A 17,231-nucleotide genomic window follows, 5' to 3' on the forward strand; every position below is an offset into this window, starting at 1 on the left:
TTTAAAAAAATCTTTCTATAACGAAGAAGGAGAGATAGATTTAAAAACGTCCTTAAAACTGAACTTTACTCCAGATCATTTATAAACTTACATGTCACTCATTAAAAAAGAAAGTGTAATATGAGTCCTTGAATAAATTTTTTTCGTGATGTATTCTTTTCAGATATTAATTTCAATTTTTACCAAAATTTAGTCGTTAAATCCGTTCTTACAATAAAAAAAAATTTATATCTTCCAATGAATGTCGTCAGACAGGTTTAAGGTCATAATAAAAAACATGAGTTTATCTAAACTTTTTGACAATTGACGAAGAAATGAAACAATGCATTAAAAAACAGAATCTAAACTTACGTCATTGAGAATTAGGTTTGACGTCCAAATGAAACCAACAGCAGCTCGATTGGATGAGGACGTTGGTTATAATAACTATTTTTATTATAACAACCTAGTTAATTTTGCTAAAGTAACTAGTTAATTTACAATTTCATTCTCATCGGTCGTTTTGATGACGTCAATTCCGACAATTTGCTCAAGTTCGTATGTTTAGTCTAATCTGGCGAACAGCTATTGGTCTTATTCAATGTCAAATCTTACTTTCCAGGTCATTACTTAGATTGTTTTATTATTTATTAAGAGTAATAATTTGTTTTTTTATTGTAGGCTGGTTAAAATTAATATGGTATGTTTGAAAGTCGTCGTGGTTTCCTTACGCTGACTTCCTATTTTTTATCCAGAATTTGGTTGGTTAGTTCTTGAATTTAACTATTTGTTACGTATGAATTAAACATGAGAGACTGTGGCGAAATTCTCATTATAACATCTATTGAACCTAATTCGTAAATTTTAGGTCTGAATAAACTTGACTAGGTTTCATTTACATTCTTTCTTTTCTTATTTTTCAACATACTGGTATTATTGTGAATTAAATCTTTTTTTTTTTTTTTTTTATTTATTTATTGATAATAAAAAATACAACAAGTAAATTTGATAATTGATACAATATAAGGTCACGAGGCCATCTTGTTTCAGGCGCCTCGGAGGATTGCCAGGAATGGAAGAGGAAGCAAGCTTAAATTAAATCTGATAGAATTTTTGATATGGAAGTTGTGAAATATACAGGAACTTGAACTCGAGGGTGTATTTTGATTGTTTCTGGAAATATTTCCAAAAAAAATACAAATTCCCGAGATTTTAATTTAATTAAAAAATTTTCTTTCGTTTAAAGTCTACTTTTTCATTTAGTGCCAATTTTTGGAGTACCTCTTAATTTAATTGTAAAAATAGTAAAAAAAAAGTAGCTATCCCATCTGGAGGTCTTTATCATTTTTTTAAAAAAAAGATTACTGACTTAGGCAATTGTCCTGAATTGGATAAAAACAATTTTTAATTAATGTGACAAATCAATCAATCATACGGAATGCTAAAATTAATAATGTTATGTGTGAGTGAATTATATGTTAATAATATGAAAATTTTAGTTTATCTCCTTTATGATGGCCTGAGGGCCGAAACGTGGTGGAGTAAATAAACTAGGTTGAGAGTAAAGGATAAAAGAAAATTGAGTTTTAATTAAAGTTTTCTTCTCTCTCTCTCTCTCTCAAAAATAATAAACAAGTATTATATTAAAAACTAAACAATATTATTTTTCCAAGGTATACAAGTCGGAATCATTTAGTATATTTGAGGTTAACAAAATGCTTTACATTATAAACATATTTTTCTATAAATTTTTTTTATGAATGAAACAATGTACTACAGAGAATAAAAATAACTAGAGAATATGGAGGTGGAGGGGGTATTGGATGGCTGTGACGGAGGAATGAGTAGACTTGAATGAGCCACAAGAAGGGTAGACTGGATAGAGTGAGAGAATGTATCGGGGCAATATCGGCGAGGGCTTTTCCCGCCGGCGGGAGGGCAAGCCACGCCCTTCTCCCCCCCTCATAGTCCCATCGGCAACCTTCGGCTCCCCTCGGCCGGCGCACGACCGACTGCCGGCTTCAGTTCACACCCTACCCTGTTAGTGTACGTATCAGAGTGAGTGTTGTCCCTGTGTTTTCCGCTTTACAGTGTTTGTGAGTGCTGTGATGTGATCTGTTTCGCGTTCCGTTATGTGTTCCAAGGGAAGCGTGTCACCAACCGCGGAAGATTTACATGCCAAGGAACTGAATATTGAAGAGGCACCTTCTAAGGAGAAGAAAAAAAAGCGGCATAAGGAGAAGCGTAAGCGATCCTGCTCTACTGACTCCACATCTTCTAATTCTTCTCATAAACGGCATAAGAAGAAAAAGAAAAAGAAGAAGAAGGAAGAGGACCCTCCATCCCCAAGGGTCAATCCCATCTTCCTCTGGGTCAAGCAAGACCATACTAAAATCGTTGAAGTCTTATGCGAAGATTATGATAAGAGGAATCGTATAAGGCTTACCAAGACAGCTGGTGGATGGGTAGCAATTCCTAGAACAGCAAGACTTTGCCCAATGGCTTCTACTAATGAAGAGGTTGTTAACAAAACAGCCCCTCCCCCCGTTGAAGAGGAAGATGAAGATGATGATGTTAAAGTAGTAGAAGTTGAAAAGGAAGAACCAGTTGTCATTGAAGTTGAAGATAGTGATGATGAAAATAAAGAAATAGAGTGCACAGAGGACAAATGCTGTGCCGAGGCGAACGTTGATGAAAATCATAATAACGAAGTTGAAAGGCCAGTTGAATGCAATGAGTACTGTGCTGCGGAAGAAGAAGATGAAATTGACGAGGTAGTTGAGAAAGAGGCCTCGCCAGTAGAAGGTGCCACTAAAACGCATCAGGAAAATTGTGAAAATCTCATGAATGAACTTGCTGACATGTGTTTCGTTGACAATTTCAAAGAAGAAGAAGAAGATAGAGTACTCGAGGATATTTATACATTCGTGCCATCATCCCCTGAAATAGAAAAGGAAGAAATTAAGAGTTACGTGCCAGTTCATGAAATTAAAAAACCACCGACTCCGGATCCGGTACCTATTAATCTTGTTGTTCATCCAGATAGAGAAGAGGCAGAAACTAAAGTTCTAAAAGAGGAACCTTTGAAACAGAGTGAATTAGAGAGTTTAGATATATTGTGGCGGCTGCCGGAGGGTACCACTATCAGCCATTCAAAACCCCTCATAGATACAAAGCCCGCCGAGCAGAGATGCGTGCCGCAGCTCAAACCTCAGCCGACCTTTTGTCTACCGGTCCAAGAAGAGCCCCTGAACCTTGGCAAGCCCAAGCCTAAGGAAGAGAAGAAAAAGAAAAAAGAAGAATCCAAGCTGATGGAGCTTTTACAGACGGAGGAAAGGCCGCCGAGTAACGCTCTTGATCAACTGAAAGAAGTTTTGTCGGACCCAGACCTTTCCGTTCCAGACCCTCTTCTAGTCCCAAGGGGCAGGTTACCAGCACTCATCGCAAATCCGGCAAAGGAAATTCCCAGGCTACTAGCTCAGAAGAGGGAGATAAAATATCCCAAGATCGATGCAGATCTAATGGTAGTTTCGCTGTCTCACCTTCAGAGTATCCTGCAGCGGTCAGGTGGCGAGGAGGATTTGAAACCCTATCAGCAGCAAATGGTCAACTTTAGCCCAGAAATGGATCCGGCAACTTTGAACCAGATGCTGTGGCTTCCCTACCTCAGTCAGCTGGAGATGAAGCAGAATCAGGAGTTGATGACTATGCTGTACCCTCATTACATGTACCCGCAGCAGTACACGGCACCACCCGCCAGGTACCCCTACGCGAGGCCTTCTTGGCCGAGGGCTGAAACCTCCAAGCCAAACCCTCCGATGCCTCCTCAGACCGAGCAGCCAAAACAGAAGTTGAGGCTCAAGGTAAAGGAGCACCTGATCGACCCGAACTTTAAGAGGACCAGCCTCCTCAACCTGGACCCGCAGCCATTCATACCTCCTGTCGGAGTACCTCCCAACTCCAACTTGTGGCACCCCTTATTTAGCAGGTAACTTTAGCATATCTTTCATTTTAAATATTTCATATAGAAAGTTTAAAAGGGGTATTAAAATAATTCACATATAATTTACCTAGAATTCATTCATTTTCACCCGAATATAGTTCCCATCATTTCTGTGATAATAAAGAAATAAAGTATTTCAATTTTAGTCAAGCAGAAACTTCGTTTTGAATAATGTAAACAGACTTGATTGAAGCCACGGTTTGTTGACAGCCGTTTAACTGAGGAGATTGCCGCTTGAGGCGCTGTCTTCGTTCGAGGTTATCCACCCTTGGTAAACATCAACACAGACTCTCCCAACCTACGCTCACTTCTTACTCAGTCATACTTGTTTAAGATTTGTCTTGCTTAATTTTCCTTTTTTTCATTTTTCAAAATTTAAAGCCTAGTAGTTCCGGTATTGAGAATTGTTTTGCTTTGAAAGTATTAATTCATTATGAAAAGGAAGTAATGCATATTCATAACTAAATATTTGGGTATTGTTTTGTTAATACTTCTTATTACTTTAAGATACTAAAAATATTTATAAGACAGAGAGTTGTCTATTTAACATTTATTCGTTGATGTAAATACATAGCTTACACATATGGTACTAGTTAATAGTGCTTTACATTTTTTGTGATGGTATACCATAAAATATTTTCGACTGTATATTCCTTTATATTAATAGGTTAGACTTGTGATTAATAACATTTTATTGGACTTTAGTCACAAGTTTAGATTTGGTAGATATTAACAAGTTGGTTTTTTTTTTTTTACTATTTCTGCTGTACATTTTTCTCTATTTTCAATGCATTTTGGAATAAAGAAAGCTACATTAATAGTTAACAGCCAACAGCTGTTTTGGTTTTCTGATATCTAGCGCCCCTGGTGGTAAGAATCAACAACACTGAGCCCTCATAAATTCTTCTATATTCTTGCTGTTTTGATCTGTACCTGACCTACTTGCCCTTGTAGCCATTTTTTCTTTATATATTTGTATATGCCACACTATATTGGTTTAACTTATTTGATAAATAGAGTTTATTAAATTAGAATAAAATTAACCAATATTTAATGACCCTGGGATAGGGTATTTAATGTATTTAGTTTGTTAGTTGCTTTTAGATTTAGACAGATCTTTATTTTTAAAATCGAATTTTATCTTTCTTCTCCTTGTACTTGTTAAAACTAATTTTTCATTTCTATGTGTTACTCATATTATTGTGGGAAATAAATATTAAGAATATTTATTAAAATATATATATAATTTGTGAATATTTCAAAGATGTTTTTCACTAGGTGCTCAGGAGACTAGCCCTAAAAAACAAAATTAGTTTTCAGAAAAAAAGAAATTAAAAAACTATATAGTTTTCAAATATTTAACAACTAGGCGACATTTTGACCCACAATATAGACAGATAGACAGAATTGAAAATTATTTATATTTCATATATGTGTATATAGATGACCGTAAAAATTGATATGTAGGAAGATGGTCAGGGTTGCGGTCAAAGGAGAAACAAAAATAGTTTACAACTATTTATTTTCCTGTATAGGAAGATGGTCAGGGTTGCGGTCAAAGGAGAAACAAAAATAGTTTACAACTATTTACTTTCCGACGTTTCACTCCACTTTGTAGGGCTTCATCAGGGCTAAAAAGATACAAAATGGTACAATGATAAGAATAAAAATACAAATATAAGATACAATGATAAGAATAAAAATAAGTAACAATGGCAAGAGTAAAAATGTTATAAAATAAATATAATAATAAAAAAAAAATTTACTCTTGCCATTGTTACTTATTTTTATTCTTATCATTGCATCTTATCTTTGTATTTTTATTCTTATCATTGTATCATTTTGTATTTTTATTCTTATCATTGTATCATTTTGTATCTTTTTAGCCCTGATGAAGCCCTACAAAGTGGGGCGAAACGTCGGAAAATAAATAGATGTAAACTATTTTTGTTTCTCCTTTGACCGCAACCCTGACCATCTTCCTATGTATTTATATTTCATTTTGACTGCTCCGCTTACCAGCTCCTTATATTTTACATGCGGTCAATTATCTTTATATATAATATATAATATTATATTGATGTGTAATATAATAGGAGAATAATTTATTGGATTAATTAGTGGAAAGCGCGTTAGTTTAAAAATACTCTATGGACTTGTCAGAGTATGTTGTATTATTTGCTTAGTGTTAGAATATGGCAGCTATAGGTGGTTAAGGGTTAAATAATGTATTGCTATAATGTTAGATCATGATTTTCCATAATTCGGATTATCTGGTTCGTAATTATGGATTTGAATTAAGCATATTTCTGCGATTATTGTATTAATAATATCACTGTGATAAATTATACACCATTATACTTGTAAACGTCTGTTTGAACATGAAATTGCAATCAGATTTTCCTTTAGTTTATTTTCTCTCACGAAGTGCATTCAGGTCCTCGCACAGGCCAAGGCCCGTACTTTCAATTGCCTCTCTGAGTCCATTAGCAGTAACAAGACAATTTAATTTGCTTCAACTAATTCCTTTTTTTTTCCATGACGTGTCCCTTGGGGCTCTGGCGTGTCTTTGTTTCGTGATCACCTTATCTGCTGAATTTAGTTGCATAAAAAGGATCGTGTGGCGTGATGGAAGTTGCATATATGCGCACAATTAGTGCGTAATATGATGGAAATTATTATAGTATTTAGTTCACCAAATGACAGGTTGAACATTGTATTCATATATCATGAGAATATTCTTAGTTGTATTGTGTAAATTAGACCACTATGTTTTCCATGTGATTGTACAATAATTCATATGATTTCCGATTCCCACAATTTTCTCTTCTCCCAACTTGTACCCACAAATTACACTGATATACCATTTTATATTAAGAAAATATTCTATTAAATTGATAACGGCTAGCTATATTAATGATTATAAAACTGTATTTAAACATAACAATTTAAAATATTGGTAACAAGATTTATTAATCATGTCTTTCATTAAATAGAGTGTGACGGAATATTTGATGATTCCTTATTTGGACTTGCCCAGCACTTGCATTATGCTCAGCATACGATGGTCAGACCATTTTCGCCGACTAAAGTTTGCAATGGATACAAGTATTTAGTATCCGTTTTCATAGAGGCCGTTGTAAGCAACTGTCACCTAGCAACCTTGAATCTGCAATGAGACAGGTTTGATTCCACCCTGGACTTTATTTCGTGTCGGTACCACTCAGGTCAGAATAGGGTGGTAACCTGTAACCACTCCCTCTCTCTCTCTGTCAGTAATGACCAGGAAGGATGTAAAGGCTACATCTTCACGTTCCTTATTTAGTTTTCCTTGGCTGGTATAATATAACCTTTTGCCAAAAATATTTTTTTTCCAAAGGTTTAAGAAGAAGTTTACTTATAAGATAATAACTATACATGTAGGGTAAAATACTTCGTAATGTTTGGAAATTAAGTATTTAGTATAGTTTTTCCCAAAGTACTTTGGATCGAACACATTAAAAATAAAATAGATATTTAAATAACTCCGATTTTAATCACCTGTTGCTAGTTGATATTTTAATAGAAACATTTTCACGGCAATGTGTGTTTTTTTCTAATAGATTTTTTTGTTAACTAAATATAAAACAAACTAGAGAATGCTGGTAAAGCTTGGGAAAGAGAAAAATTGGTAGGTTTTAGGCGTTTTGAGGACGATTTTAATTACCCTTTAATATTTATTTTCAGTCTCCGTTTTTAGAGTTTGTTAATATTGTTAAACCTTCAGCCATAAATTGTCAATTGATATCTTTTTTATGAACGGGGCAGAGGTTATACAGTAATTGCAATACCAAGGTCCAAGACAAGCAGGTTTTATATGTATATGCTCTATTTTTCTCATATTTTGTTCAGTTTTCTTCTACAGTCGTTTAAAATATCTTACATAATGTATTTTTTTTATTTAATGTTGATTTATCTAATACCTTTTATTAGAATTTAACGACAAATTCAAAATTGCTTTTATCCAACTATAGTGGAAACCTTTGCTTAAAACTTTGACTGCAATTGACAACACATTGTTAAGCACTGATAGCTTGGAACAACGTATGGCAACTAAGTGTCGCCAAAGGAGGTAATTTTTCTAGATTATGTTCAGAGCGGTGGGAAGAACTCTATCACCTCTGTTTCAACTTGGATTGTCCCGAACCGTGTTTAGTACTGGCCTAGCTTCCACCAGCTATGATCGTTTTGAGTTCTGCCACTCTTAAATATTTTTACATTTCTTTAAACAAATTTTATTATCAAATTTATTTTTTAAAGTATATAAATTGATTTACTTATGTATTATTTTATTGTTCTTGTTTTCAATAACATTCTTACATGTTCAATAGGTTTTTTTAATTCTTTTCTTTTTTAATATATATTTTTTTACATTATCTTGGATCATTTCAAGTTGTCTGAATGTTTTATAGAAAATGTGGTGTTATATAAAAACTTTCTAGAGTCCTTTTTCAGTTAAAAAATATATATTCATGTATCAGCTGATTAGATTAGATACATAGATTTGATTTTTCTTATATCAATGTGTTGTCACGACTAAAAATGATTAAAAAAACAAAACTGGTATTTAAACTATATTTAGCTGAATATTACATTTTAGACATTAAATAATGCTTAAATAAATTAAAAGAAAAGAAATATTTAGTAAAAACAATAATGTACTTAGTTGTTTTCCAAGGGAGTCCCCGTGGTCTAAGTGTTATTATTATCTCTCAAATATATCAGTTACTTATATCTCTTTTTTTTCCCTATATTTATGATTATGGCTTAATGCGTGAAAACTTGTAACAATTTCACGGATTTAATTGACGGTGTAAACCCTTATACCAAAACATTAAACTTTTGGGGAATTTGATGAAAAATATATACAGCTTAAGTCCTTCTTATGACAATTTTTATTTGAAAGAATTGATTTGACTTTAAATTAAATTTAGAATGTATCTTTCTTGTTATGAATGGCCCATTAACAAAAATTATCAAATTTTAAATTAAGTTAAACTCGTCATAAAATAAGAAAGTAGAATAAAGAATAAGTACGAGGCAAAAAAAACACGAAATTATAATTACGGTGCCCACTTCGTTCCTTCTATTATTTTTTTTGAAGCATAAAAAATATTATATATTTTTTTAATTAGTTTTGGACCTGAGGATAAGAATTAGACCCGCATTGTAATAAGAGGTTTTGATTGTGACTGTAAAACGTATATCCATATCATTTCCTATTTCATTTCGATAGATTTTATGAGATAACTAATCTAAAGGATTATTATTCGGTTGGTAATAAAAATTTTCTGATATCAGTATAGGGCAGTAGCTTCCAATTACAACTTTCTACTTTATACTCATCATTAAAAAATCCATTAAAAGTCTTCTTTCTTGGAATAGATAAAATGAAGTTATAACATACCAACAATTCGCCATTCTCTGTGATTCATGAATAAAAATAAATATCAAGCTCAGTCGTTGCTTAAATAATTTAAAGTTTTAAAAATATTTGTCGCAGAATTTTGTAATTAGTAAAAACTCGAGTTGCGGTTTGGTAAGTGACGCTGGCAAAATAGTCCCTAGTGTAACGTTCCTAACCAGCAACCCGTGGGTTTAAAAATAAAAATTACGTAATATATTTTAAATATTTAGTTTTGTTTGTTTATTGTTTTACCAATAAGTGTATTTATTTATTATAAAGTATTTTTTCACGATTATAAATATTTGAATAGTAAATACGGAAATACATTTAAAATAACGAAAGATTAAAATGGTATATTTGTGGTATTCATTGTAGGTTACGAGTATTGTAGCGATTACAAAATTTAGTAACCAGAGTGCGTTTCAGTGTTACATACTTCATTCATTATTACTTGCACCCTGTATGAATGGCCGGCCGGTCTCTGTTCATCATTGAATGAATCTTAGTCTTCTTTTCACTTTTTAAATTTTATATATATATTTCAAAGAATGCCGACATATGTTTAATATATAAGATATAATAAATGTCACATAGTCATAAAAAAAAAAAAAAAAACAAGAAAAAAAAACGCGTATTATATATTGTGATATTATTTGTTAGAACAAATTCTCATTTACTTCAAGAAGCCTGAAACAATTGAATTAAAGTAATTATTGTAGACAAATGCGCCGTTATATTTTAGAATTATTTAAATTAATTAAAATTTACTGTGCTACTTCAAGCTCCTTTTGGTTTTAGGTTACCTCATTAGGTTTTACTTCAAGACCTCTGCATCAATGCGACCTATGAACTATATTCACAAATTGGTTCTATGCCTACGTCTCTATTACTAGTTCCCATTTCGTGATTATGTAAAGATTGTTACTTTTTAGGTGCGGTCTTAAAATATTTACGAATTTTTAGTCAAGGTTCCCCGCTAGAATCCCTGATGAAGACACTCAGGTCGAAACGTCGGCATAAATAAATATTTTTTCATTTTAATATTAAATAATTTTATAATAAATAATAATAATTAATTATGAGGGATAGTTGACCGTGGATAAGTCATAGCGTATAAGTCATTATACGTGGATAAGATGGTTGGTGGTGCAGTCAAAATTAAACACAAATAAGTTGATGTAACTTATTTAATCGTGCCAACGTTTCGGCTAGAGTTTCTAGCCTTCATCAGGGCTAAGAACAGAACAAGATAACAACCAATGAATATTGAAATAAAATATGAACTGAATGGCATAAAGTGAATAATTTTACAGAATGGAATTAATAAAATGAAGTGATGAGATAAGTGGAAAATAAAATGTTACGTTGAAAATAAAATGAATCGTTGGCACGATTAAATAAGTTACATAAACTTATTTGTGTTTTATTTTGTATTATTATTTTCACCTCATTATAAAGTATTTACTGTTTGTGAATAACGGCTTTTTTCATCATTTGGGACAATGGCGCCACCAAAACGCCGTGCGTCATTCCTTTAAGATCTCGTCAACAACTTTTATTATATCAGCCATACAATTTTAATATTTAATTATAGTTATTTAAAAACAATTTTTTGACATTTGGTTAATAGTTAATTGGACTTAGGAGACCTAGAAAAATCAATTTCCTTTGAAACCTCGTATTCGAAATTTTTCTCGAACGCTCAACATATTACATAAATGAATAAGTAACAGTAAAAAAGAAAGCTATTCGTTCGAACTTCTTTGATTATTACTAATAAATTAATTTTTAAAAAATAAATATTTAAAATTTATAATCTCAATATTTTATACTTTTTTTATTTATGAATTCCTTAAGCGGATCCATTGATGGTTGAATTGTAACCATTGATTGGAGGAAACTTATTTATAATGATGGTTGCTTACTGATTGGTTGTGTTGATAATTTTTGAGTATCGTCTGTCGTTGATCAATCCAGGTTTGAATGATCTTCAGAAGATATACGCAGCCTTTTGATTTGCATTTTTTATTTTATTCGGGCAATACTAAAGATTAAAAAATAGTACTGATAGTTCTATTATTACTGTTTTCATTTAACTATCAAATTTCTTCTAATATCTTTTTTTACAAATAAAATGTATTAAACTTTATAAATCACAAATTAAAAATATCGTAAAAGCATATACATCATCCTCTTATACCTGAAAAGTTATTTGAAAAAATCAAAATAAATGTTTTATTCTGCAGACATCATGAAAAAAAATATATAGACGTCTTCAAAACGATGCTTGAAGTGAGATCCCTCTATAATGATGTATAGATTTATTTTTTAAAGTAATTAAATCGCATTGTTGTTTTTTCATATTTACGACGTTATGCAAAACAACCGGAGGTTTCCATTATGCATTAACGTGTTTAATTGATCAGCTATTAAATGTGGTGTATGAAGTTTAGTCCGGAATTAAGGGAAAATGTTTGCAATTTTTGGTAAAATGTTTTACAAAATTGGAAATTTCAGTTTCCACTCGACACCTTGGTCACCGCTTCAGTATTTGCTATGTCCGTTTTTATAATTCCTAACTTTTTTATTTTGATAATGCGTTATTGAGGAGTTTTCTATCAAAATGTAATACATCAACTTTTAGAAATTTATTATTAAAAACAATATTCGTGTAGATTAAGTATACTTTTTGTAACGGGTAATTGATAGGATAAAATTAAAAATTTCAAACAAACTGATAGAATTTTAATTTCTAAAAAAAAAAAAAAACCAAAAAAAAAAATCTTTACTTTTGGAAATTGGTTGGTACGTATTAACGTTTCATCGAAGACTCTCAAATGAGGACGTAATAGCTGAACACATTTGGGCAACAATATTCTGATGCACAATAGATTTGTATATATAATACAATACACAATATTGAAAAGATTGGTTGTGGTTTCAATTTCCACTGGGGTCTGTTTTTATTTTATTTTATTATTATTTTTATGTTTATTTCCATGCATCCCGGAGAAGCGAATCTAGACATACTGTAAGGGTGCGTACGTCCTCAATGGAGTTGAAAGTTGAAAAAAAAAATGAATCACCATAGATTCTCAATTTACTTTGTCTCACTGCTACGAATACTAATAATACAATGACTTTGGTTATCTTGTTATCAACCAGGCTTGTAAAAAAGACGAAATTAGTAGGTACTAATTAGGTAGATATATTAGTAGGTACTAAGTAACGCTTTCACTTATAAGATACAAAAAATTAATCATTTTCTCATCTAACCGAAAACTTGATGAATATTAAAACACGTGTATTGGTTTTGTAAACGTGTCCTTAGATTATTTGTGAACGGAATCCTGTAAGGTTCTGGAAAACATGTATTTAATCTTTTGAGGATTTCCTTGTAGCGGAACCGGTTCTTTTGAAAAGTTAATAAGATTTGCTTTATCCTCTGTAATTTTTTGCTTCCACAGCCGGATTCTTCTAGGAAGGTCTCTCATCTCGCCGTTACATCGTTTCTGGCTATTATGAAGTAAACAGATCGTGGAAATGTGGGAGCTGGAAGATGGACCAAAATAGAACATCCTTCCTTTGTACTTTACCGTAGTCAGAATCGCACTGCCTGCTGTGGAAGCTGTTGCCAATATAACAAATCAGGCAAGCCTCGTGTCGGTTTAAATTGTTAACGAATATGATCACGATATAAATCATAAAAATTAATTCATTTGTGATATTATTGCACTCATGGTTAGAAAAACAAATTAAATTGTTTTAAATTCTTTTCCTTCTATCTTAAACAAGTATTTAAATTTTATTTCACATAGGCCGTTATTTTATTGTTTTATAAATAAAGATAGGATAATTTTTTGTTGGAACCTTTTTATTCATGTTTTCATCCCATGCTCTTTGGAAAGGGACTCACAATTGGCGGGAAAAAGATAATGGGATTTGTCAGTCGAAACACCCTCATGTCACCCAACTGGATTGAATGGGCCTTCCCGCGATTGTAGTGAAAAATTAAACCTATCTCTGACAGCTGTCATTCCAAGTAACGTTAAGCTCATATATTATTTATTAAATCTGTTAGCAGGTACAAAAAAAAAAAAATAAATAAAAAAAATTCGAAAGACGATTTTTAAAATTATTAATCGGACATGTAAGAGTTTAAATGTAAAGGTATGATATGGTGTAAATGGCGTGGCTCAGTGATAAGGCACTGTGCTACTTAATCCAAGGACTCAGGTTCGAATCCGGTTGTGACTGATAATTATTTATTCTGTACCCATGGGTTCTCTATGTTGATGCACGACCAATAAGGCGAAATTTACTTTTGGAATTTATTTATGAGTGCAGGTAGCTCAGTGAGTCTCGTTGCTACTAACTGCAAGGATCCGATTTCGAATCCGACTTAGGCAAATAATTGTTTATTCTATTGCTTTAACCATTAGGCAACTCTGTGGAACTCACCGGGGTCCAGCCGGCGTCATAAAGTCAGCATTCTTAATGAGGTTAAAAATCAGGTGGTCGAGCGTAATGCTAAACAAATTAACTCCTGACACGACTTGGACAGAGATAGGTTGGTCTAGTAATTCTTACAAAATACTGCACCGCTGACCCTCCATGGTTTGTAGCGGTTAAGCTTTATTTTATTATGTGAGAGTACTTTTTAGTTATGCGATCATTGAAGCAATATATTCTGATTCATAAAAGTATTCCTTATCAAGTAATTAGCCAGTATCGGATTTCATTACATAGTTTGTTCTGCATTATTAACTTATTCGTTGAAAGATAATTCAAGTTGCCACACATATTAGGCCTGTATATATATGCTCATTCCAATCATATAGGTCAGTGTTATAAGAAAACTAGGAGCAATGGATGTATAGGGCTTCTACCATCTCCTAATATGAGATGTATAGATGTTAAATTGCACTCAAATTAAAGCTCATATACATACATATATATGTACAATTATATATATAATTTTTTTTTACTAATGAATCTTTTGGTTTTTTTGACATTATGTCACATTTGGAGGTTGCCCCGGATTTATTTTTAATATTTGTTTTTTGAATCACTCCTTGCATGTAATGCATTTATGCATTAGTCCTGCACTCCTTGAGTGTATCCTTGACCTTTGAAAAAATATTTGAATTTAACTTTAATAAAGTATTTCTTAATCGGCTTTTTATTTAAATTTTACAATGCACACTAAAAAAAAAAATACGTTAAATTACGTAGTCGTTTTATTGTTTTAACGTTTTGTAGGTTTGAAGGTCATCGTTTAAAAAAAAAAATGTAAATATGTAGCGAAAAAAAGAATTACAATAGATAGGATTCATTTCGTTTCCGTTTCTCCGCCATATTTTTCTTCCGCGAGGCCGAATGACGTTATTGTGACCTCGTGCTTCAATAGTACATAAGCACTTCAAAAACATAGTTTCTAAAATTCATTTATCTGTTAATTTGTGATTAAAAAATAATTGCAATAAAACTGGAAAGTAAATATGCTTAACGATGAATTGATATCTATTTTAATATAATTGAGCATAATTAAATTAAATTTTTATATACTAATTTATAAAAATGGGCATGCTGATGATTTGGTATTATTAGGTGAGGACAAGGAAACTATAGAACTAAATACAAGTTTTTAATAAACTCCAGTAAGGAACTAGGTCTTGAATTGAATACGGATGAACCAAAATTTATGGTTAGCATTAACACCAGCAATTTATAGATATATGAGGAAATACGTTTGAACATGGAGACAGGTTTAAGTATTTAGATTCATCAGAATTTACAAAACTATTATCTTCCCCCACTGTTATTCATGGATGCCAGTCGTGACCTCTTACACTAAGGGATGAACAGCGCCTTAAGGTTTTCGAAAATATAGTATTACGCAAATTATTCGAACCAAAAAAGGATGAATTAACGGGAGAATTTAGAAGATTACACAACGCTGAATTAAGGGACCTACACCCGGTAAATATAATTCAAGTAATAGCATCGCGGCGTACAAGATAGGCAACCTATATGGGTGTTTTAATGGGCGTATATGGCTTAGTAACGAATAGATCCCTAAAATGCTAATAAACACTGAACCGACGGGTAAACGTCCGAGGGGTTGACCGGAACGTAGATGGGAGAATTGCATTAAAACTGATTTAGTAAAATGGGTTTAGAGTCGCATCACAGGATGTATGTTTGTAGAGAGCGATTGGAGGTTTCGGCATGGAACTTCCGGGTTCGTTAGGTCTTTATTGCTATATGCAAATATTTGTTTTCAAATTTAAATTTGTTATATCGCAAAATTCTATTTTTTTTAGAGGAACATGCGACAATAACATTTTTCGGGTGATAGTGATATGAAAACCCTTGGCACAAGAGAGATTGATCTACTAGTGAGGGGGAAGAAGTATTTCTGGATGCTCCAACAAGGAAAATTGTGCTTAACCTGAGGGATAGTTCATTGACTGAATCTTCATTCATGAATAACAGTTAACGGATCCGTCCTTTGTAGTCAATTAACTAATGGTTTTTCTATTAATTAAATATTTCAAATCAATAATAATAATTATGGAATACTTAACTATATCATCCATTTTTAAACTATTAAAAATGTCTTTCTGTTTAGAATCTCGAGATCTCTCCTGTTGCCCCTTTTCAGTTTTGATACTCCTTTCCTCTCCATATTCTCAGTTTATTTAATGGAATCTAATTGAGCTAGTGGAAATATTCTCAGTAGGAAGGAATTTATAAAATTAAAATATTTTTATGCCCAAGGAAATATTCATAGTTCCTCTATATTTATTTGTCTTGATTTGTTTTATATTTTATAACAAACATATCAAAATTGTTTTCAGTAATAACGAAGAATTTGATTTGTTTTGTTCAAACATTCACTTCATCCGTTGTAAGACCAACATCCAGTATGTTTTTATATTGGGTGTATAAAAAATAAATAAATTAAAAAATAAAATGGAATTGCCTATTTCATTTTATAAAATGGAAATATGTATTTCCTAGGAAATATGTTTATTTTTTTACTATTTCTGGTTCGGTTTGTATTTCATAACATATATATAAAATTTGTTTATTGTAATAAATTTAATCTAAGTTTCTGTACAGTTAATATTCTTTGTTTGAATTAGGGAGAAAACAACGGATGGTTTTTATTGACCTTTGTCACTAATAATAAAAACATATATATAAAATACTCATAATATATATAAATATAAAATACTTGATCAAGATTTTTTACCTAACGATCACTATAGCAACTTTAAAACTAATATTCTATACGTTTTCATGGATGCTGGATGAATTTTTTTTTGTACTAAAAAAGAAAATAATAAATAAAAAAACTGCTTATCATCTGAGCTAGTAGCTTAACTAATTTATCTGTCGTGGGAAACGAAACTGATCAATACTCATTCTTAAAAAAGAAAAAAGTATATTGAATATATATTGAAACAGCAATATAAAAAGAGTTTCCTTTGATTATGTCTTTGTCATAAATAATCGATAAATGCATTGGGAAGTCTATTATTTCTTTTATATAAGCCCGGACTGTCTGACGTAGGCACTTCAAAAAGACCATTTCCCATTTGTAGCTTTATTGTAGGTGTGAAAACCTCGGTTTTTTCAATAAACAGCAGTGCCTTTGTAGCCGTAATCAAAGGAATCGCTCTTCTCGCTGAACTCGCTGAGTTTTGTACACTATACTTTTATTGTTACATATATTTTTCTTCCTCACAATTTTCATTTTCTTTTCATATTTAAATTTTAAATTAATAATAACTA

General features: G+C 31.8%; 1 protein-coding gene across 2 annotated transcripts in view; it reads left to right on the plus strand.

The window, feature by feature from the left end:
- Positions 1-2,001: 2,001 nt before the first annotated feature.
- Positions 2,002-17,231, plus strand: part of LOC106687562 (transcriptional regulator ATRX homolog) — a 157,096-nt gene continuing 141,866 nt past the window's right edge. For both annotated transcript variants that reach the window (XM_014431523.2, XM_014431526.2), the window contains exon 1: positions 2,002-3,967. In XM_014431523.2, the coding sequence (XP_014287009.1) occupies positions 2,112-3,967 (1,856 nt within the window). In that variant the 5' untranslated portion in view covers positions 2,002-2,111. The remainder of the gene's footprint in view (positions 3,968-17,231) is intronic.

This window comes from Halyomorpha halys, unplaced genomic scaffold (assembly GCF_000696795.3).
Source record: "Halyomorpha halys isolate HHAL.00 unplaced genomic scaffold, Hhal_1.1 Scaffold981.1, whole genome shotgun sequence".
Classification (NCBI taxonomy): domain Eukaryota; kingdom Metazoa; phylum Arthropoda; class Insecta; order Hemiptera; family Pentatomidae; genus Halyomorpha; species Halyomorpha halys.